Source organism: Ranitomeya variabilis, chromosome 1 (genome assembly GCF_051348905.1).
Source record: "Ranitomeya variabilis isolate aRanVar5 chromosome 1, aRanVar5.hap1, whole genome shotgun sequence".
NCBI classification, from domain to species: Eukaryota; Metazoa; Chordata; class Amphibia; order Anura; family Dendrobatidae; genus Ranitomeya; species Ranitomeya variabilis.
The window spans coordinates 605,264,321-605,287,454 of NC_135232.1; the positions used below are offsets into that span (position 1 = coordinate 605,264,321).

Here is a 23,134-nt window from a genome sequence, read left to right on the forward strand (position 1 = left end):
ACATACATTACATTACTGATCCTGTACTGATCCTGAGTTACATCCTGTACTATACCCTGGAGCTGCACTCACTATTCTGCTGATGCTTTCACTGTGTACATACATTACTGATCCTGAGTTACATCCTGTATTATACTCCAGAGCTGCACTCACTATTCTGCTGGTGCTATCACTGTGTACATACATTACATTACTGATCCTGCACTAATCCTGAGTTACATCCTGTATTATACTCCAGAGCTGCACTCACTATTCTGCTGGTGCAGTCACTGTGTACATACGTTACATTACTGATCCTGTACTGATCCTGAGTTACATCCTGTATTCTAACCCAGAGCTGCGCTCACTATTCTGCTGGTGCAGTCACTGTGTACATACATTACATTACTGATCCTGTACTGATCCTGAGTTACATCCTGTACTATACCCTGGAGCTGCACTCACTATTCTGATGCTTTCACTGTGTACATACATTACTGATCCTGAGTTACATCCTGTATTATATTCCAGAGCTGCACTCACTATTCTGCTGGTGCAGTCACTGTGTACACACATTGCATTACTGATCCTGAGTTACATCTAGTATTTCACTCCAGAGCTGCACTCACTATTCTGCTGGTGCAGTCACTGTCTACATACAGTATATTACATTACTGATCCTGAGTTACATCCTGTATTATACTCTAGAGCTGCACTCACTATTCTGCTGGTGCAGTCACTGTGTACATACATTACATTACTGATCCTGCACTGATCCTGAGTTACATCCTGTATTATACTCCAGAGCTGCACTCACTATTCTGCTGGTGCAGTCACTGTGTACATACGTTACATTACTGATCCTGTACTGATCCTGAGTTACATCCTGTATTCTAACCCAGAGCTGCGCTCACTATTCTGCTGGTGCAGTCACTGTGTACATACATTACATTACTGATCCTGTACTGATCCTGAGTTACATCCTGTATTATACCCCAGAGCTGCACTCGCTATTCTGCTGGTGCAGGTCACTGTGTACATACATTACATTACTGATCCTGTACTGATCCCGAGTTACATCCTGTATTATACTCCAGAGCTGCACTCACTATTCTGCTGGTGGTGTCACTGTGTACATACATTACATTAATGATCCTGTACTGATCATGAGTTACATCCTGTATTATACTCCAGAGCTGCACTCACTATTCTGCTGGTGCAGTCACTGTGTACATACATTACTGATCCTGTACTGATCCCGAGTTACATCCTGTATTATACCCCAGAGCTGCACTCACTATTCTGCTGGTGGTGTCACTGTGTACCGAGTTACATCCTTCTGTCTTATTCACGCTGTTTATCCATCTCTTGACAGGACGCACGCGGATAGAGGAAGGCGCTTCTCTACGCATTGACTCCCTCCGTTCTGATGACCAGGGTTGGTATGAGTGTCGGGTGCTGTTTCTGGATCGTCATCACGCAGATGAGGACTTTAAGAATGGGACATGGATCCATCTCACTGTGAACTGTACGTCTTTTACAACCCCATAAATAATTGCTTATGTGGCGATGTAGTTACATTGAACCCCATTTACCCGATGGCCATTGTGAATGTGGACTCATGGACAAACTGGCATTACCCAGATTTTTTTTAGCATTGTATGGTGATATTTGGAGATAGACATGTAATATTATGTGGGAACTATATGGTAGTATTACTTGAGCACTAGACAGTGGTTTTATATGAGCTGTGTATGGCAATATTAGGTGTGCTGTTGGTTGTGTATTGCATATTATTTTAGCACTATATGGTGGCTTTATATGTCAGTAATACATGGGCTCTTACTTGTGTAATGGATATTAGTTGGGCTCATTACAGTGTTTATATAGGCTGTATATGGCAGTAGTATGCATACTACTTTGGCACTACGCAATGTTTTTGTATTGGCTGTGTATGGCAATATTATTTGGGTTCTAGTACAATGCATGCTACTTGGGTACTATATGGTAACTTTACATGACCTGCTTATTGCATGTGGGCGTGTAATATGCATACTTGAGTACTATAGAGTAGCTTTGGATGAGCGGTATATGGCAGTATTATGTGGTCTCTTACTTGTATATTGCATTATATTTCAGCACTATATGGTTGCTTTATATGTTCTTTATATGGCAATATTATGTTGGCTCTTACTTGTCTAATGCATATTATTTGGCCACTTTACGGATGTTTTATATGTGCTGTATATGGCGGTATTAATTTTATAATACATATTATTTAGGTCTTGTATCTGCAAAGTCAAAGCGTACTCATGAGCGGCACCTTTTTACTTTTTCTTTATATGGAATAGCCATGTCTGGCAACAGCAATGCCCCATATAGAGCTGGAGAGATCGTTGCCAACACAACACTGTGCTGTTTAGACTGGCAGAGACGTGACAAGTACCAGTGCCAACAGTAAATAGCGCTACTCCCATTATCCCGGACGTATGCCCTGTGCCAGGCTTACAATTAATAGGAGCTTAGAATACGACGTATTGTCAGTCCTGCATTCGGTGCACTATGAGCTTCAAGATTCATGAATATAATGCCAGACCGCAGTAAAGACTGACACAGGAGCGGCACAATAGGCTCTGGGGAATGTTATGGCAGTGTATAACCCAGATGTATATGCTGTATACCAGTTACAGAAAGTAAAAGGGCCACTTCTGACCATGAACAGATCCTATCCTTTTGTAAGTTCTCGGATTGGAGGGGAGGATGGCGGGCCGAGTGATTGCCCCCCTCACTTCTGTTCATACTGACACGTACATACAGTGACGCCTCATCAGGCGGAGGCCATGGAGATGATGACATCCCGACAGTGGGTGTAATCCTTGGAGCAAAGGCTCGAGGACCTCTACATGCAACATGTGGAGGATGTTCTCGATTTCCTGCCCCCTATTTTAGCCTGCACAGAGTTGGGCTTTGTGTCCACCGAGACCCCATGCCCATGGCTTGTTGTGACAGAAAGGTTCCTGAGGCTGTCTTCATGGTCCTAGATAAAAGCCAACAACTCAGAGGAAAGTCTATGAAACCAAAGAACTCGAAAAGAAAGGCAACTCGACACTAATTAGATCAGAATTGAGGTTTGGGAAGACCTTTGACCACAAGCCATGCCCAACCCCCCTCAATGCCCCTTTTTATGACCCACATCCTACAATGTGAAGCCCTTCTGAGGGTCTAGATCTTTCTGGGTTACTCTTAAAACCAGCAATAAGATGGAAAAAAAAGTACCGTCTGAGGAAGAGACTAGTTTGACCCGAAACGTTGTTTTGGAGAATGGGCATCTGGGATGTTCCTGACTGCTGGTTGATGTCATGGCCTCAACCCTTCCCAAACAATCCGTCAGTCCGTGATTGTTCTTTAGTCAGAAAATGGGCTCTTGTTGGTTTTTTATCCTTTATACTACAGATGGCTTCACAGTCTGCCATGATGTGTGACCTCACCTAGCGGACCTCCATCCTGAAGCCATTTGTCTTTGATCTTTTGTAATCTCCACCACTGAGCCCACAAAAATAGGCTTTCCTTTGGTGTTCATAATGAGTTAACGTAAAGAGGATGTCCATGTTATATGGCACCAGGGCCGGACTGGCCATAGGGCACTTCTGGCAAATGCCAGAAGGGCCGGTGCCAGTGGTGGGCCGCTCAATCCGCCGCCCCCGCATTCAACTGTACCGGCGTATAGACGCCGGTACAGTTGAATGCAATGATGGAGGAGGGAGCGTCTACAGACGCTCCACTCCCATCATTCCCCGCTCTGCCTCTGACACTGCGGGTGCGCGATGATGTCATATCATCGCGCACCTGCTGTGTCCCGGGCAGACTGCAGCTGCTGAGACAGGAGCAGGAACCAGGAAGCAACGCTGGGCACGAGGAGAGGTGAGGAGAGTTTTTTTTTTTTCTGGACTGTGGGGCCATTCTCGGAGGAGGTGAGGGGAGGAAGAGAAGAGATGTGGGCTGTATATAGTTCTCTGTGGGCTGTCCTCTGTGCTGTATACTGCTGTGGGCTGTATATAGTTCTCTGTGGGCTGTGCTCTGTGCTGTATACTGCTGTGGGCTGTATATAGTTCTCTGTGGGCCGTGCTCTGTGCTGTATACTGCTGTGGGCTGTATATAGTTCTCTGTGGGCTGTGCTCTGTGCTGTATACTGCTGTGGGCTGTATATAGTTCTCTGTGGGCTGTGCTCTGTGCTGTATACTACTGTGGGCTGTATATAGTACTCTGTGGGCTGTGCTCTGTGCTGTATACTGCTGTGGGCTGTATATAGCTCTCTGTGGGCTGTGCTCTGTGCTGTATACTACTGTGGGCTGTATATAGCTCTCTGTGGGCTGTGCTCTGTGCTGTATACTACTGTGGGCTGTATATAGTTCTCTGTGGGCTGTGCTCTGTGCTGTATACTGCTGTGGGCTGTATATAGTTCTCTGTGGGCTGTGCTCTGTGCTGTATACTGCTGTGGGCTGTATATAGTTCTCTGTGGGCTGTGCTCTGTGCTGTATACTGCTGTGGGCTGTATATAGCTCTCTGTGGGCTGTGCTCTGTGCTGTATACTGCTGTGGGCTGTATATAGTTCTCTGTGGGCTGTGCTCTGTGCTGTATACTGCTGTGGGCTGTATATAGTTCTCTGTGGGCTGTGCTCTGTGCTGTATACTACTGTGGGCTGTATATAGTTCTCTGTGGGCTGTGCTCTGTGCTGTATACCACTGTGGGCTGTATATAGTTCTCTGTGGGCTGTGCTCTGTGCTGTATACTGCTGTGGGCTGTATATAGTTCTCTGTGGGCTGTGCTCTGTGCTGTATACTGCTGTGGGCTGTATATAGTTCTCTGTGGGCTGTGCTCTGTGCTGTATACTGCTGTGGGCTGTATATAGCTCTCTGTGGGCTGTGCTCTGTGCTGTATACTACTGTGTGCTCTGTGCTATATATAGTTCTCTGTGGGCTGTGCTCTGTGCTGTATACTGCTGTGGGCTGTATATAGTTCTCTGTGGGCTGTGCTCTGTGCTGTATACTGCTGTGGGCTGTATATAGTTCTCTGTGGGCTGTGCTCTGTGCTGTATACTACTGTGGGCTGTATATAGCTCTCTGTGGGCTGTGCTCTGTGCTGTATACTACTGTGGGCTGTATATAGTTATCTGTGGGCTGTGCTCTGTGCTGTATACTGCTGTGGGCTGTATATAGTTCTCTGTGGGCTGTGCTCTGTGCTGTATACTGCTGTGGGCTGTATATAGTTCTCTGTGGGCTGTGCTCTGTGCTGTATACTACTGTGGGCTGTATATAGCTCTCTGTGGGCTGTGCTCTGTGCTGTAAACTATATACAGCCCACAGTAGTAATCTGTAGGCTGTGCTCTGTGCTGTATGCTACTGTGGGCTGTATATAGTTCTCTGTGGGCTGTGCTCTGTGCTGTATATAGTTCTCTGTGGGCTGTGCTCTGTGCTGTATACTATTGTGGGCTGTATATAGTTATCTGTGGGCTGTGCTCTGTGCTGTATGCTACTGTGGGCTGTATATAGTTCTCTGTGGGCTGTGCTCTGTGCTGTATATAGTTCTCTGTGGGCTGTGCTCTGTGCTGTATACTACTGTGGGCTGTATATAGTTATCTGTGGGCTGTGCTCTGTGCTGTATGCTACTGTGGGCTGTATATAGTTCTCTGTGGGCTGTGCTCTGTGCTGTATATAGTTCTCTGTGGGCTGTGCTCTGTGCTGTATACTACTGTGGGCTGTATATAGTTCTCTGTGGGCTGTGCTCTGTGCTGTATACTACTGTGTGCTGTATATAGTACTCTGTGGGCTGTGCTGTATATAGTACTCTGTGGGCTGTGCTGTATATAGTACTCTCTGGGCTGTGCTGTATATAGTACTCTCTGGGCTGTGCTGTATATAGTACTCTCTGGGCTGTGCTGTATATAGTACTCTGGGCTGTGCTGTATATAGTACTCTGGGCTGTGCTTTATATAGTTCTCTGTGGGCTGTGCTTTATATAGTTCTCTGTGGGCTGTGCGGTATATAGTTCTCTGTGGGCTGTGCTGTATATAGTTCTCTGTGGGCTGTGCTGTATATATTACTTTGTGGGCTGTGCTGTATATATTACTTTGTGGGCTGTGCTGTATATATTACTCTGTGGGCTGTGCTGTATACTACTGTGTGGACTGTGCTGTATACTTCTACGTGGGCTGTGCTGTATACTACTGTGTGGTCTGTGCTGTATACTACTGTGTGGTCTGTGCTGAATACTGCTGTGTGGGCTGTGTTATCTACTACACGAGCTGTGCTATAGTATGCAGGCTGTGCTGTATACTATGCGGTTTGTGCTATATAATATGCGGGCTTTGCTATATACTATGGGGAGTATATTATATTCTATGGGGGAGGCCATGTTATGTACTATGTGGCTGTGTTATATACTATTGTGGGGGTATATTATATTCTATGGGGGAGGCTGCGTTATATACTATGGGGGGCTGCATTATATTCTATGGGGGGCTACATTATATATTATGGGGAGGTGGGCTGTATTATATTCTATGGGGGTTACATACTCTGTGGGGTGGCTGCATTATACTCTGTGGGGTGGCTGCATTATACTCTGTGGGGTGGCTGCATTATACTCTGGGGTGGCTGCATTATACTCTGGGGTGGCTGCATTATACTCTGGGGTGGCTGCATTATACTATATGTGGGCTGCATTATACTGTATCGAGGACTATGGGGAATACGTTATACTATATGAAGAACTATGGGGTGCATTATACTATGGGAAGTGAATTGTACTACATGGATGACTGTGGCGGTGCATTATACTATATGGAGCACTATGAGGATTGTATTATGCTATATGGAGGACTATGAGGAGTGTATTATACTATGTGGAGGACTGAGCAGTGTATTTTAATATATGGAGGACTATAGGGAGTGTATTATACTATATGGAGGACTATGGAGCACATTATAATATATGGAGGACTATGGGGTGTATTTTACTAAACAAGTAAAATGCTGCATATTCGGATTGTTTTTGCTGGAACAAAAAGCCTTGTTGTCAGCAGCACATTGCCAGTGTAAACTGTAGATGTGCTGCTGAAAACATGATACTGTATGGTGATCTATTAGTGATCGTTCTGTCTCATCATTATTCCTCAGCTGGTGGAAAGAGGCCGGGAAACAAGCGTTGAACAACTTCAGTATTGTCGATCAAACTCGTTTAGCGGCCTGAACTCAGCGCACGTAAATACAACAGAAAGGCTTCTGTGTGATGTGCAATATGTTAGCATTTGGGGACCCATTTTAAACTTTGCCTAGGACCCCACTTTGCCTAAAACCGGCCCTGCCTACAAGTGTACAAAGATATTATACAGTCACCATGTGACAAGTGGGCCTGTGTAACTTCAAATGCCAGGGCTGAATTTTAGTCCCAGTCCGGCCCTGTATGGCACACAGGGTATTTCACATATATCTGAGGTGACACAGGTCAGAGAGGCTGGGCACTACCCAAATCTGACCCCATGGCATGAAGCCATGTTATTTGATGGACTGTATCGTTTTATTTAACGTGATGGCGCCCCCTATACAACTTTTTGGATTTTAGCTGTCACTAGTGTGATTTTATCTGGCACCGGCTCAGGTGAACTTGCATGAATTACTTCCCACAAAGCACATCTGTGTAAACATGTGTAGATCACCTCCGGGGAGAGAATCGTGTTCACAAGAGGCTGCCAGTCTAGACACATACCGGTTAACTCTTCCCTCTCCGCCCAGTGCAGTGTGTGCGCCCACAGGCGGCATGTTATGTTTTTTAAATTGCTTACAAAATACAGCAATAACTCGTAAACACTGCAGGGCCTGGAGCGTAGCGGTAAGGTGCCAGCTGCGGTACACAACATGATACCAACAGTGCACGCAGTATACATCTCTCTACCTGTGGGCCTGTGCGGTAATGACATATACCAGCTGTACATATATAACTATATACCGTGGATTCCCAGGTTATACCAGCTGTACATATATAACTATATACTGTGGATTCCCAGGTTATACCAGCTGTACATATATAACTATATACCGTGGATTCCCAGGTTATACCAGCTGTACATATATAACTATATACCGTGGATTCCCAGGTTATACCAGCTGTACATATATAACTATATACCGTGGATTCCCAGGTTATACCAGCTGTGCATATATAACTATATACCGTGGATTCCCAGGTTATACCAGCTGTGCATATATAACTATATACCGTGGATTCCCAGGTTATACCAGCTGTGCATATATAACTATATACCGTGGATTCCCAGGTTATACCAGCTGTGCATATATAACTATATACCGTGGATTCCCAGGTTATACCAGCTGTGCATATATAACTATATACCGTGGATTCCCAGGTTATACCAGCTGTGCATATATAACTATATACCGTGGATTCCCAGGTTATACCAGCTGTGCATATATAACTATATACCGTGGATTCCCAGGTTATACCAGCTGTGCATATATAACTATATACCGTGGATTCCCAGGTTATACCAGCTGTGCATATATAACTATATACCGTGGATTCCCAGGTTATACCAGCTGTGCATATATAACTATATACCGTGGATTCCCAGGTTATACCAGCTGTGCATATATAACTATATACCGTGGATTCCCAGGTTATACCAGCTGTGCATATATAACTATATACCGTGGATTCCCAGGTTATACCAGCTGTGCATATATAACTATATACCGTGGATTCCCAGGTTATACCAGCTGTGCATATATAACTATATACCGTGGATTCCCAGGTTATACCAGCTGTGCATATATAACTATATACCGTGGATTCCCAGGTTATACCAGCTGTGCATATATAACTATATACCGTGGATTCCCAGGTTATACCAGCTGTGCATATATAACTATATACCGTGGATTCCCAGGTTATACCAGCTGTGCATATATAACTATATACCGTGGATTCCCAGGTTATACCAGCTGTGCATATATAACTATATACCGTGGATTCCCAGGTTATACCAGCTGTGCATATATAACTATATACCGTGGATTCCCAGGTTATACCAGCTGTGCATATATAACTATATACCGTGGATTCCCAGGTTATACCAGCTGTGCATATATAACTATATACCGTGGATTCCCAGGTTATACCAGCTGTGCATATATAACTATATACCGTGGATTCCCAGGTTATACCAGCTGTGCATATATAACTATATACCGTGGATTCCCAGGTTATACCAGCTGTGCATATATAACTATATACCGTGGATTCCCAGGTTATACCAGCTGTACATATATAACTATATACCGTGGATTCCCAGGTTATACCAGCTGTACATATATAACTATATACCGTGGATTCCCAGGTTATACCAGCTGGACATATATAACTATATACCGTGGATTCCCAGGTTATACCAGCAGATGCCCAGGTTATACCAGCTGTACATATATAATTATATACAGGAGATTCCCAGGTTATACCAGCTGTACATATATAACTATATACAGTGGATTCCCTGGTTATGCCAGCAGATGCCCAGGTTATACCAGCTGTACATATATAATTATATACAGGAGATTCCCAGGTTATACCAGCTGTACATATATAACTATATACAGGAGATGCCCAGGTTATACCAGCTGTACATATATAATTATATACAGGAGATTCCCAGGTTATACCAGCTGTACATATATAATTATATACAGGAGATGCCCAGGTTATACCAGCTGTACATATATAACTATACACAGGAGATGCCCAGGTTATACCAGCTGTACATATATCATTATATACAGGAGATGCCCAGGTTATACCAGCTGTACATATATCATTATATACAGGAGATGCCCAGGTTATACCAGCTGTACATATATAATTACATACAGGAGATGCCCAGGTTATACCAGCTGTACATATATAATTATATATAGGAGATGCCCAGGTTATACCAGCTGTACATATATAATTATATACAGTGGATTCCCAGGTTATACCAGCTGTACATATATAATTATATACAGGAGATTCCCAGGTTATACCAGCTGTACATATATAATTATATACAGGAGATTCCCAGGTTATACCAGCTGTACATATATAACTATATACAGGAGATGCCCAGGTTATACCAGCTGTATATATATAACTATATACAGGAGATGCCCAGGTTATACCAGCTGTACATATATACTTATATACAGAACATGCCCAGGTTATACCAGCTGTACATATATATAATTATAACATAACTAGACTGTGGCCCGATTCTAATGCATCGGGTATTCTAGAATATGCATGTCCCCGTAGTATATGGACAATGATGATTCTGACTGTGCCCGTCGCTGATTGGTCGAGGCAACCTTTTTGACATCATCGTCGCCATGGCAACCATTATGACATCTACGTCGATACTGTGCCCGTCGCTGATTGGTCGAGGCCTGGCAGCCTCGACCAATCAGAGACGCGGGATTTCCATTATGACATCATCGTCGCCATTCTATGCCCGTCGCTGATTGGTCGAGGCCCAGGCGGCCTCGACCAATCAGCGAATGAATAAACGGGACAGACAGACAGACGGACAGAAAAACCCTTAGACAATTATATATATAGATAGTATTGAAGCAAGCATATTAGATAAATATAAATAGATTAAAGATGTACCACAATGGAGATAATGAGTAGCAAATATGCATAGAGGACTTATAGGGGACAGCTGCCAACAATAATTATCAAAAAGAAAACCAAGCCGCCATAAAGTCCCATAAAATAGTAAACTTTATTAAGCAACATTAACCCCTTCATGACCGTGTGATTTTCCGTTTTTCCGTGTTTGTTTTTCGCTCCCCTCCTTCCCAGAGCCATAACTTTTTTATTTTTCCATCAATTTGGCCATGTGAGGGCTTATTTTTTGCGGGACGAGTTGTACTTTTGAACAACATCCTTGGTTTTACCATGTCGTTTTCTAGAAAATGGGAAAAAAATTCCAAGTGCAGTGAAATTGCAAAAAAAGTGCAATCCCACACTTGTTTTTTGCTTGGGTTTTTTGCTAGTTTCACTAAATGCTAAAACTGACCTGCCATTATGATTCTCCAGGTCATTACGAGTTCATAGACACCTAACATGACTAGGTTATTTTTTACCTAGGTGGTGAAAAAAAAATCCAAACTTTGCTAAAAAAAAAAAAAATAAATTGCGCCATTTTCCGATACTCGTAGCGTCTCCATTTTTCATGATCTGGGGTCGGTTGAGGGCTTATTTTTTGCGTGCCGAGCTGGCGTTTTTAATGATACCATTTTGGTGCAGATACGTTCTTTTGATCGCCCGTTATTGCATTTTAATGCAATGTCATGGCGACCAAAAAAACGTAATTCTGGCTTTTCGGATTTTTTTCTCATTACGCCGTTTAGCGATCAGGTTAATGCTTATTTTTTATTGATAGATCGGGCAATTCTGAACGCGGCGATACCAAATATGTGTAGGTTTGATTTTTTTTTTATTGATTTATTTTCATTGGGGCGAAAGGGGGGTGATTTAAACTTTTATGTTTTTTTTATTTTTTTCACATTTTTTAAACTTTTTTTTTTTAACTTTTGCCATGCTTCAATAGCCTCCATGGGAGGCTAGAAGCAGGCACAACGCGATCGCCTCTGCTACATAACAGCGATCATCAGATCGCTGCTATGCAGCAGAAAATCAGGTGTGCTGTGAGCGCCGACCACAGGGTGGCGCTCACAGCTACCGGCGATCAGTAACCATAGAGGTCTCAAGGACCTCTATGGTTACAATACTGAAGCATCGCCGACCCCCGATCATGTGACGGGGTCGGCGATGACGTCATTTCCGGCCGCCCGGCCGGATGCGGTAGTTAAATGCCGCTGTCTGCGTTTGACAGCAGCATTTAACTAGTTAATAGCGGCGGGTGAATCGCGATTTCACCCGCCGCTATTGCGGGCACATGTCAGCTGTTCAAAACAGCTGACATGTCCCGGCTTTGATGCGGGCTCACCGCGGAGCCCTGCATCAAAGCAGGGGACCTGACGTCGGACGTACTATCCCGTCCGACGTCAGGAAGGGGTTAAAACCACCAAATAAGATACAGTGATGCAACATAGGGGAATAGACATGCATTCCTAATGGCCATAAATAGCGGGCCAGGACAACAACACAAACCCTGCTAGAGTGTAATAATAAGCCTCATTGTAATAAATGCCCATAGCTACAAAACAAATATTGGATCAGTGCCATAGCATGGGAAAAATTGATGTCAATCAACCGGGTCGGGTCCGGTCACCCATCCATCCTGCGTACACTGGGTATGTACTTATGCCGGTTGATTGACATCAATTTTTCCCATGCTATGGCACTGATCCAATATTTGTTTTGTAGCTATGGGCATTTATTACAATGAGGCTTATTATTACACTCTAGCAGGATTTGTGTTGTTGTCCTGGCCCGCTATTTATGGCCATTAGGAATGCATGTCTATTCCCCTATGTTGCATCACTGTATCTTATTTGGTGGTTTTAATGTTGCTTAATAAAGTTTACTATTTTATGGGACTTTATGGCTGCTTGGTTTTCTTTTTCTTTTTGATATATATAATTATGTAGAGGAGATGCCCAGGTTATACCAGCTGTACATATATATAATTATATAGAGGAGATGCCCAGGTTATACCAGCTGTACATATATAACTATACACAGGAGATTCCCAGGTTATACCAGCTGTACATATATACTTATATACAGAACACGCCCAGGTTATACCAGCTGTACATATATACAGTATAATTATGTAGAGGAGATGCCCAGGTTATACCAGCTGTACATATATACAGTATAATTATATAGAGGAGATGCCCAGGTTATACCAGCTGTACATATATACAGTATAATTATATAGAGGAGATGCTCAGGTTATACCAGCTGTACATATAAACTTATATACAGTGGATTCCCAGGTTATAGCAGCTGTACATACACTACCGTTCCAAAATTTAGGGTCACCCAGACAATTTTGTGTTTTCCATGAAAACTCATACTTTTATTAATCAAATGAGTTGCCAAATGAATTGAAAATCTAGTCCAAACATTGACAAGGTTCGAAAAATAGATTTTTATTTGAAATAATAATTTTTCTCCTTCAAACTTTGCTTTCGTCAAAGAATGCTCCCTTTGCAGCAATTCCAGCATTGCAGACCTTTGGCATTCTAGCAGTTAATTTGCTGAGGTAATCTGGAGAAATTTCACCCCATGCTTCCAGAAGCCCCTCCCACAAGTTGGTTTGTCTTGATGGGCACTTTTTGCGTACAATATGGTCAAGCTGCTCCCACAACAGCTCAATGAGGTTGAGATCTGGTGACTGCGCTGGCCACTCCATTACAGATAGAATACCAGCTGTCTGCCTCTTCCCTAAATAGTTCTTGCATAATTTGGAGGTGTGCTTTGGGTCATTGTCCCGTTGTAGGATGAAATTGGCTCCAATCAAGCCTTCCTTATTCAATATCCCTTTTACCTTGTACAAATCTCCCACTTTACCAGCACCAAAGCAACTCAGACCATCACATTACCTCCACCATGCTTGACAGATGGCGTCAGGCACTCTTCCAGCACCATCTTTTCAGTTGTTCTGCGTCTCACAAATGTTCTTCTGTGTGATCCAAACACCTCAAACTTGGATTCGTCTGTTCAAAACACTTTTTTCCAATCTTCCCCTGTCCAATGTCTGTGTTCTTTTGCACATATTAATCTTTTCCTATTATTAGCCAGTCTCAGATATGGCTTTTTCTCTGCCACTCTGCCCTGAAGGCCAGCATCCCGGAGTCGCCTCTTCACTGTAGACGTTGACACTGGCATTTTGCGTGTACTATTTAATGAAGCTGCCAGTTGAGAACCTGTGAGGCGTCGATTTCTCAAACTACAGACTCTAATGTACTTCTCTTGTTGCTTAGTTGTGCTGCAGGGCCTCCCACTTCTCTTTCTACTCTGGTTAGAGACTGTTTGTGCTCTCCTCTGAAGGGAGTAGTACACACCGTTGTAGGAAATCTTCAGTTTCTTGGCAATTTCTCTCATTTCTAAGAACAAGAATAGACTGTCGAGTTTCACATGAAAGTTCTTTTTTTCTGGCCATTATGAGAGTTTAATGGAACCAAAAAATGTAATGCTCCAGATTCTCACTAGATCAAAAGAAGGTCAGGTTTATAGGTTCTCTAATCAGCCAAACTGTTTTCAGCTGTGCTAACATACTTGCACAAGGGTTTTCAATGGTATTCTAACCATCCATTAGCCTTCTTACACAGTTAGCAAACACAAATACCATAAGAACACTGGAGTGATGGTTGTTGGAAATGGGCCACTATACACCTATGAAGATATTGCATTACAAACCAGACGTTTGCAGCTAGAATAGTCATTTACCACATTAACAATGTATAGAGCGTATTTCTGAATCATTTAATGTTAGCTTCATTGGAAAAAAAATGTGCTTTTCTTTCAAAGATAAGGAGATTTTCTAAGTGACCCTAAACTTTTGAACAGTAGTGTATATAATTATATACAGGAGATCCTCAGGTTACACCAGCTGTACTTATATAATTATATACAGGAGGTACTCGGGTTATATCAGTTGTACATATATACAGTAGCATATAAAAGTTTGGGCACCCCTGACCAAAATGACTGCTATTTGAACAGTTAAGTAAGTTGAAGATGAAATGATCTATAAAAGGCTTAAATGTAGATGACACATTTCCTTTGTATTTTAGGCAAGTATATGCCTATACACTTTTGGTATAACTATATACATATAGTATATATGTATTTGATTTGATTATATACATATAGTCATCTTTTACATTTTAAAAATTGCAAAAAGGAACATGGGCGGATGCAAAAGGCACCCTGCATGGTTAATACCTAGTAGCACCTCATTTTGCAAGTACCACAGCTTGTAAATGCTTTTTGTAGCCAGGCAAGAGTCTTTCAATTCTTGTTTGAGGGATTTTCATCCATTCTTCCTTGGAGAATTCCTCCAGTTCTGTGAGATTCTTAGGTTGCCTTGCATGCTCTGCTATTTTGAGGTCTAGCCACAGATTTTCAATCATGTTTAGATCAGAGGACTGTGAGGGCCATTGTAAAATCTTTAGCTTGCGCCTTTTGAGGTCATCTATTGTGGATTTTGAGGTATGCTTAGGATCATTATCCATGTAGAAGCCATCCTCTTTTCAACTTCAGCTATTTTATATATGTTGTTATGTTTGCATCAAGAATTTGTTAAAAATTAATTGAATCCATTCTTCCGTCTACCCGTGAAATGTTCCTAGTGCCATTGGCTGCAACACAACCCCAAAGCATGACTCATCCACCTCCATTCTTAGTGGTTGGGGAGATGTTCTATTCCTGAAATTCTGTGGGGGGTTTTCTCCACACATACCTTTGATCATTGTAGCCACACAGTTCTATTGTAACCTCTTCGGTCCACAGGACTTATTTTCAAAATGCACCAGGCTTGTTTAGATGTTATTTGCATACTCCTTCCTCTGAATTGTATGGTGAGGATGCAGGAGAGGTTTTCTTTTGATGACTCTTACATGAAGATCATATTTGTGCAGGTGTCTCTGAACAGTAGAACAATCTAACACAAATTCAAAGTCTGCTAAATCTTTCTGAAGGTCTTTTGAAGACAAGTGGGGGTTCTGATTTGCCTCTCTAGCATTCCTACAAGCAGCTCTCACTGAAATTTTGCTTGGTCTTTCAAACCTTATTTTGATCGCCACGGTTCTTGTTAACTGCAATTTCTTAATTACATTTTGCACTGAGGATCTTCATATAGCCTTCTCCTGCTTTGTGAGCCACCACCATTTTCAGAGTGCTAGGCAGCTGCTTAGAAGAATCCATGGCTGCAGTTTTTTGGCACGAGGTTAGAGGAGGCTCGTTTTTTATAAAGCTGGGAGATTTGCATCACAAGGTGTTTCCTGACGATGATAGTGAACAAGCATACCTCCCAACTTTTGAAGACGGGAAAGAGGGATAAAGTTTGCAAATTTTAGGCCATGCCTCTTACCACACCCATTCATTACTAGTCACACCCATATCCACGTCCCAACCACACCCATTTAGCACTGCTGATCACTCTTTTTCATAAAGAATAATTATAAACAAAAAAATATGGCCACACAGTGCTCCATACTGTATAATGGTCACACATGATGCTCAATACTGTATAATGGCCACACATGATGCTCAATACTGTATAATGGCCACACAGTGCTCCATACTATATAATGGCCACACAGTGCTCCATACTGTATAATGGCCACACATGATGCTCAATACTGTATAATGGCCACACATGATACTCAATACTGTATTATGGCCACACATGATGCTCAATGCTGTATAATGGCCACACAGTGCTCCATACTATATAATGGCCACACATGATGCTCAATACTGTATAATGGCCACACATGATGCTCAATACTGTATTATGGCCACACATGATGCTCAATGCTGTATAATGGCCACACAGTGCTCCATACTGTATAATGGCCACACATGATGCTCAATACTGTATATTGGCCACACATGATGCTCAATACTGTATAATGGCCACACATGATGCTCAATACTGTATAATGGCCACACATGATGCTCAATACTGTATTATGGCCACACATGATGCTCAATGCTGTATAATGGCCACACAGTGCTCCATACTGTATAATGGCCACACATGATGCTCAATACTGTATATTGGCCACACATGATGCTCAATACTGTATAATGGCCACACAGTGCTCCATACTGTATAATGGCCACACATGATGCTTCATACTGTATAATGTGTTATGAAGGCCTGGTGGTTAGGAGCACCTAGAATGACCTGATGGTTAAACTGGAAATCGGGACAAGCTCTGGGGAGTGGGAGCTCTGCTGACCGCAAACCCTGATCCTATCACACAAACACTAGAAATAGCCGTGGAGCGTACCTAACTCTCCCTAGACGCCTCTTCACAGCCTAAGAGCTAACTACCCCTAAAGATAGGAAATAAAGCCTTACCTTGCCTCAGAGAAATTCCCCAAAGGAAAAGGCAGCCCCCCACAAATATTGACGGTGAGTTAAGAGGAAAGTCACAAACACAGGAATGAAACAGGTATTAGCAAAGGAGGCCAGTCTTCACTAAATAAGCAGAGGATAGTAAAGGGATCTATGCGGTCAGCACAAAAAACTACAAAAACCACGCAGAGTGTGCAAAAAGCCCTCCACACCGACTCACGGTGTGGAGGTGCACCCCTGCGCCCCCAGAGCTTCCAGCTAGCAAGGAAATATCATGAAAGCAAGCTGGACAGAACTTAGCAAGTACTAAGAAATATATTCAGAACACAATGAACAATAAATGAGCTAGCAGTGACTTAGCTGCTACTGGAACAGTCAGGTCATCAGAGAAATCCAAGAGAGATCTGAACCAGCACTGAGACATTGACAGCAGGCATGAGGTAACAATCTGAGTGGAGTTAAATAGAGAAGCCAGCCTAGCGATCAACGAGGGCAGCTGGGAAAGCAACCTCAAGGATCAGCAGTACCACTCAAAGCCACCAGAGGGAGTCCAAGGACAGAACTCACTGAAGTACCATTCATGACTACAGGAGGGAGTCCAAGAACGGAATTCACAACAATAATGGCCACACAGTGCTCTATACTGTATAATGGCCACAGATGATGCTCCATACTGTATAATGGCCCCACATGATGCTCCATACTGTATAATGACCGCACATAATGCTCCATACTGTATAATGGCCACACATGATGCTCCATACTGTATAATGACCACACACGATGCTCCATACTGTATAATGACGGCACACGATGCTCCATACTGTATAATGACGGCACATGATGCTCCATACTGTATAATGACGGCACATGAGGCTCCATACTGTATAATGGCCACACATGATGCTCCATACTGTATAATAGCCCCACATGATGCTCCATACTGTATAATAGCCCCACATGATGCTCCATACTGAAAATGACCGCACATGATGCTCCATACTGTATATTGGCCGCACATGATGCTCCATTCTGTATAATGACCACACATGATGCTCCATACTGTATATTGGCTGCACATGATGCTCCATACTGTATAATGACCGCACATGCTGCTCCATACTGTATAATAGCCCCACATGATGCTGCATACTGTATAATGACCGCACATGCTGCTCCATACTGTATAATAGCCCCACATGATGCTCCATACTGTATAATGACTGCACATGATGCTCCATACTGTATAATGACCGCACATGATGCTCCATACCGTATAATGACCGCACATGATGCTCCATACTGTATAATGACCGCACATGATGCTCCATACTGTATAATGACCGCACATGATGCTCCATACCGTATAATGACCGCACATGATGCTCCATCCTGTATAATGACCACACACGATGCTCCATACTGTATAATGACGGCACATGATGCTCCATTCTGTATAATGACGGCACATGAGGCTCCATACTGTATAATGGCCACACATGATGCTCCATACTGTATAATAGCCCCACATGATGCTCCATACTGTATAATAGCCCCACATGATGCTCCATACTGAAAATGACCGCACATGATGCTCCATACTGTATATTGGCCGCACATGATGCTCCATTCTGTATAATGACCACACATGATGCTCCATACTGTATATTGGCTGCACATGATGCTCCATACTGTATAATGACCGCACATGCTGCTCCATACTGTATAATAACCCCACATGATGCTGCATACTGTATAATGACCGCACATGCTGCTCCATACTGTATAATAGCCCCACATGATGCTCCATACTGTATAATGACTGCATATGATGCTCCATACTGTATAATGACCGCACATGATGCTCCATACTGTATAATGATCCCACATGATGCTCCATACTGTATAATGACCACACATGATGCTCCATACTGTATATTGGTTGTACATGATGCTCAATACTGTATAATGGCCACACAGTGCTCCATACTATATAATGGCCACACAGTGCTCCATACTGTATAATGGCCACACATGATGCTCAATACTGTATAATGGCCACACATGATACTCAATACTGTATTATGGCCACACATGATGCTCAATGCTGTATAATGGCCACACAGTGCTCCATACTATATAATGGCCACACATGATGCTCAATACTGTATAATGGCCACACATGATGCTCAATACTGTATTATGGCCACACATGATGCTCAATGCTGTATAATGGCCACACAGTGCTCCATACTGTATAATGGCCACACATGATGCTCAATACTGTATATTGGCCACACATGATGCTCAATACTGTATAATGGCCACACATGATGCTCAATACTGTATAATGGCCACACATGATGCTCAATACTGTATTATGGCCACACATGATGCTCAATGCTGTATAATGGCCACACAGTGCTCCATACTGTATAATGGCCACACATGATGCTCAATACTGTATATTGGCCACACATGATGCTCAATACTGTATAATGGCCACACAGTGCTCCATACTGTATAATGGCCACACATGATGCTTCATACTGTATAATGTGTTATGAAGGCCTGGTGGTTAGGAGCACCTAGAATGACCTGATGGTTAAACTGGAAATCGGGACAAGCTCTGGGGAGTGGGAGCTCTGCTGACCGCAAACCCTGATCCTATCACACAAACACTAGAAATAGCCGTGGAGCGTACCTAACTCTCCCTAGACGCCTCTTCACAGCCTAAGAGCTAACTACCCCTAAAGATAGGAAATAAAGCCTTACCTTGCCTCAGAGAAATTCCCCAAAGGAAAAGGCAGCCCCCCACAAATATTGACGGTGAGTTAAGAGGAAAGTCACAAACACAGGAATGAAACCGGTATTAGCAAAGGAGGCCAGTCTTCACTAAATAAGCAGAGGATAGTAAAGGGATCTATGCGGTCAGCACAAAAAACTACAAAAACCACGCAGAGTGTGCAAAAAGCCCTCCACACCGACTCACGGTGTGGAGGTGCACCCCTGCGCCCCCAGAGCTTCCAGCTAGCAAGGAAATATCATGAAAGCAAGCTGGACAGAACTTAGCAAGTACTAAGAAATATATTCAGAACACAATGAACAATAAATGAGCTAGCAGTGACTTAGCTGCTACTGGAACAGTCAGGTCATCAGAGAAATCCAACAGAGATCTGAACCAGCACTGAGACATTGACAGCAGGCATGAGGTAACAATCTGAGTGGAGTTAAATAGAGAAGCCAGCCTAGCGATCAACAAGGGCAGCTGGGAAAGCAACCTCAAGGATCAGCAGTACCACTCAAAGCCACCAGAGGGAGTCCAAGGACAGAACTCACTGAAGTACCATTCATGACTACAGGAGGGAGTCCAAGAACGGAATTCACAACAATAATGGCCACACAGTGCTCTATACTGTATAATGGCCACAGATGATGCTCCATACTGTATAATGGCCCCACATGATGCTCCATACTGTATAATGACCGCACATAATGCTCCATACTGTATAATGGCCACACATGATGCTCCATACTGTATAATGACCACACACGATGCTCCATACTGTATAATGACGGCACACGATGCTCCATACTGTATAATGACGGCACATGATGCTCCATACTGTATAATGACGGCACATGAGGCTCCATACTGTATAATGGCCACACATGATGCTCCATACTGTATAATAGCCCCACATGATGCTCCATACTGTATAATAGCCCCACATGATGCTCCATACTGAAAATGACCGCACATGATGCTCCATACTGTATATTGGCCGCACATGATGCTCCATTCTGTATAATGACCACACATGATGCTCCATACTGTATATTGGCTGCACATGATGCTCCATACTGTATAATGACCGCACATGCTGCTCCATACTGTATAATAGCCCCACATGATGCTGCATACTGTATAATGACCGCACATGCTGCTCCATACTGTATAATAGCCCCACATGATGCTCCATACTGTATAATGACTGCACATGATGCTCCATACTGTATAATGACCGCACATGATGCTCCATACCGTATAATGACCGCACATGATGCTCCATACTGTATAATGACCGCACATGATGCTCCATACTGTATAATGACCGCACATGATGCTCCATACCGTATAATGACCGCACATGATGCTCCATCCTGTATAATGACCACACACGATGCTCCATACTGTATAATGACGGCACATGATGCTCCATTCTGTATAATGACGGCACATGAGGCTCCATACTGTATAATGGCCACACATGATGCTCCATACTGTATAATAGCCCCACATGATGCTCCATACTGTATAATAGCCCCACATGATGCTCCATACTGAAAATGACCGCACATGATGCTCCATACTGTATATTGGCCGCACATGATGCTCCATTCTGTATAATGACCACACATGATGCTCCATACTGTATATTGGCTGCACATGATGCTCCATACTGTATAATGACCGCACATGCTGCTCCATACTGTATAATAACCCCACATGATGCTGCATACTGTATAATGACCGCACATGCTGCTCCATACTGTATAATAGCCCCACATGATGCTCCATACTGTATAATGACTGCATATGATGCTCCATACTGTATAATGACCGCACATGATGCTCCATACTGTATAATGATCCCACATGATGCTCCATACTGTATAATGACCACACATGATGCTCCATACTGTATATTGGTTGTACATGATGCTCAATACTGTATAATGGCCACACAGTGCTCCATACTATATAATGGCCACACAGTGCTCCATACTGTATAATGGCCACACATGATGCTCAATACTGTATAATGGCCACACATGATACTCAATACTGTATTATGGCCACACATGATGCTCAATGCTGTATAATGGCCACACAGTGCTCCATACTATATAATGGCCACACATGATGCTCAATACTGTATAATGGCCACACATGATGCTCAATACTGTATTATGGCCACACATGATGCTCAATGCTGTATAATGGCCACACAGTGCTCCATACTGTATAATGGCCACACATGATGCTCAATACTGTATATTGGCCACACATGATGCTCAATACTGTATAATGGCCACACATGATGCTCAATACTGTATAATGGCCACACATGATGCTCAATACTGTATTATGGCCACACATGATGCTCAATGCTGTATAATGGCCACACAGTGCTCCATACTGTATAATGGCCACACATGATGCTCAATACTGTATATTGGCCACACATGATGCTCAATACTGTATAATGGCCACACAGTGCTCCATACTGTATAATGGCCACACATGATGCTTCATACTGTATAATGTGTTATGAAGGCCTGGTGGTTAGGAGCACCTAGAATGACCTGATGGTTAAACTGGAAATCGGGACAAGCTCTGGGGAGTGGGAGCTCTGCTGACCGCAAACCCTGATCCTATCACACAAACACTAGAAATAGCCGTGGAGCGTACCTAACTCTCCCTAGATGCCTCTTCACAGCCTAAGAGCTAACTACCCCTAAAGATAGGAAATAAAGCCTTACCTTGCCTCAGAGAAATTCCCCAAAGGAAAAGGCAGCCCCCCACAAATATTGACGGTGAGTTAAGAGGAAAGTCACAAACACAGGAATGAAACCGGTATTAGCAAAGGAGGCCAGTCTTCACTAAATAAGCAGAGGATAGTAAAGGGATCTATGCGGTCAGCACAAAAAACTACAAAAACCACGCAGAGTGTGCAAAAAGCCCTCCACACCGACTCACGGTGTGGAGGTGCACCCCTGCGCCCCCAGAGCTTCCAGCTAGCAAGGAAATATCATGAAAGCAAGCTGGACAGAACTTAGCAAGTACTAAGAAATATATTCAGAACACAATGAACAATAAATGAGCTAGCAGTGACTTAGCTGCTACTGGAACAGTCAGGTCATCAGAGAAATCCAACAGAGATCTGAACCAGCACTGAGACATTGACAGCAGGCATGAGGTAACAATCTGAGTGGAGTTAAATAGAGAAGCCAGCCTAGCGATCAACAAGGGCAGCTGGG

At 43.2% G+C, this 23,134-nt stretch overlaps 1 protein-coding gene across 9 annotated transcripts in view; it reads left to right on the forward strand.

The window, feature by feature from the left end:
• The window catches only part of IGSF9 (immunoglobulin superfamily member 9), a 102,881-nt gene that overhangs the window by 31,676 nt on the left and 48,071 nt on the right, over positions 1-23,134 (forward strand). For all 9 annotated transcript variants that reach the window (XM_077259797.1, XM_077259789.1, XM_077259738.1 and 6 more), the window contains exon 4: positions 1,355-1,507. In XM_077259797.1, coding sequence (XP_077115912.1) covers positions 1,355-1,507 — 153 coding nt within the window. The remainder of the gene's footprint in view (positions 1-1,354; positions 1,508-23,134) is intronic.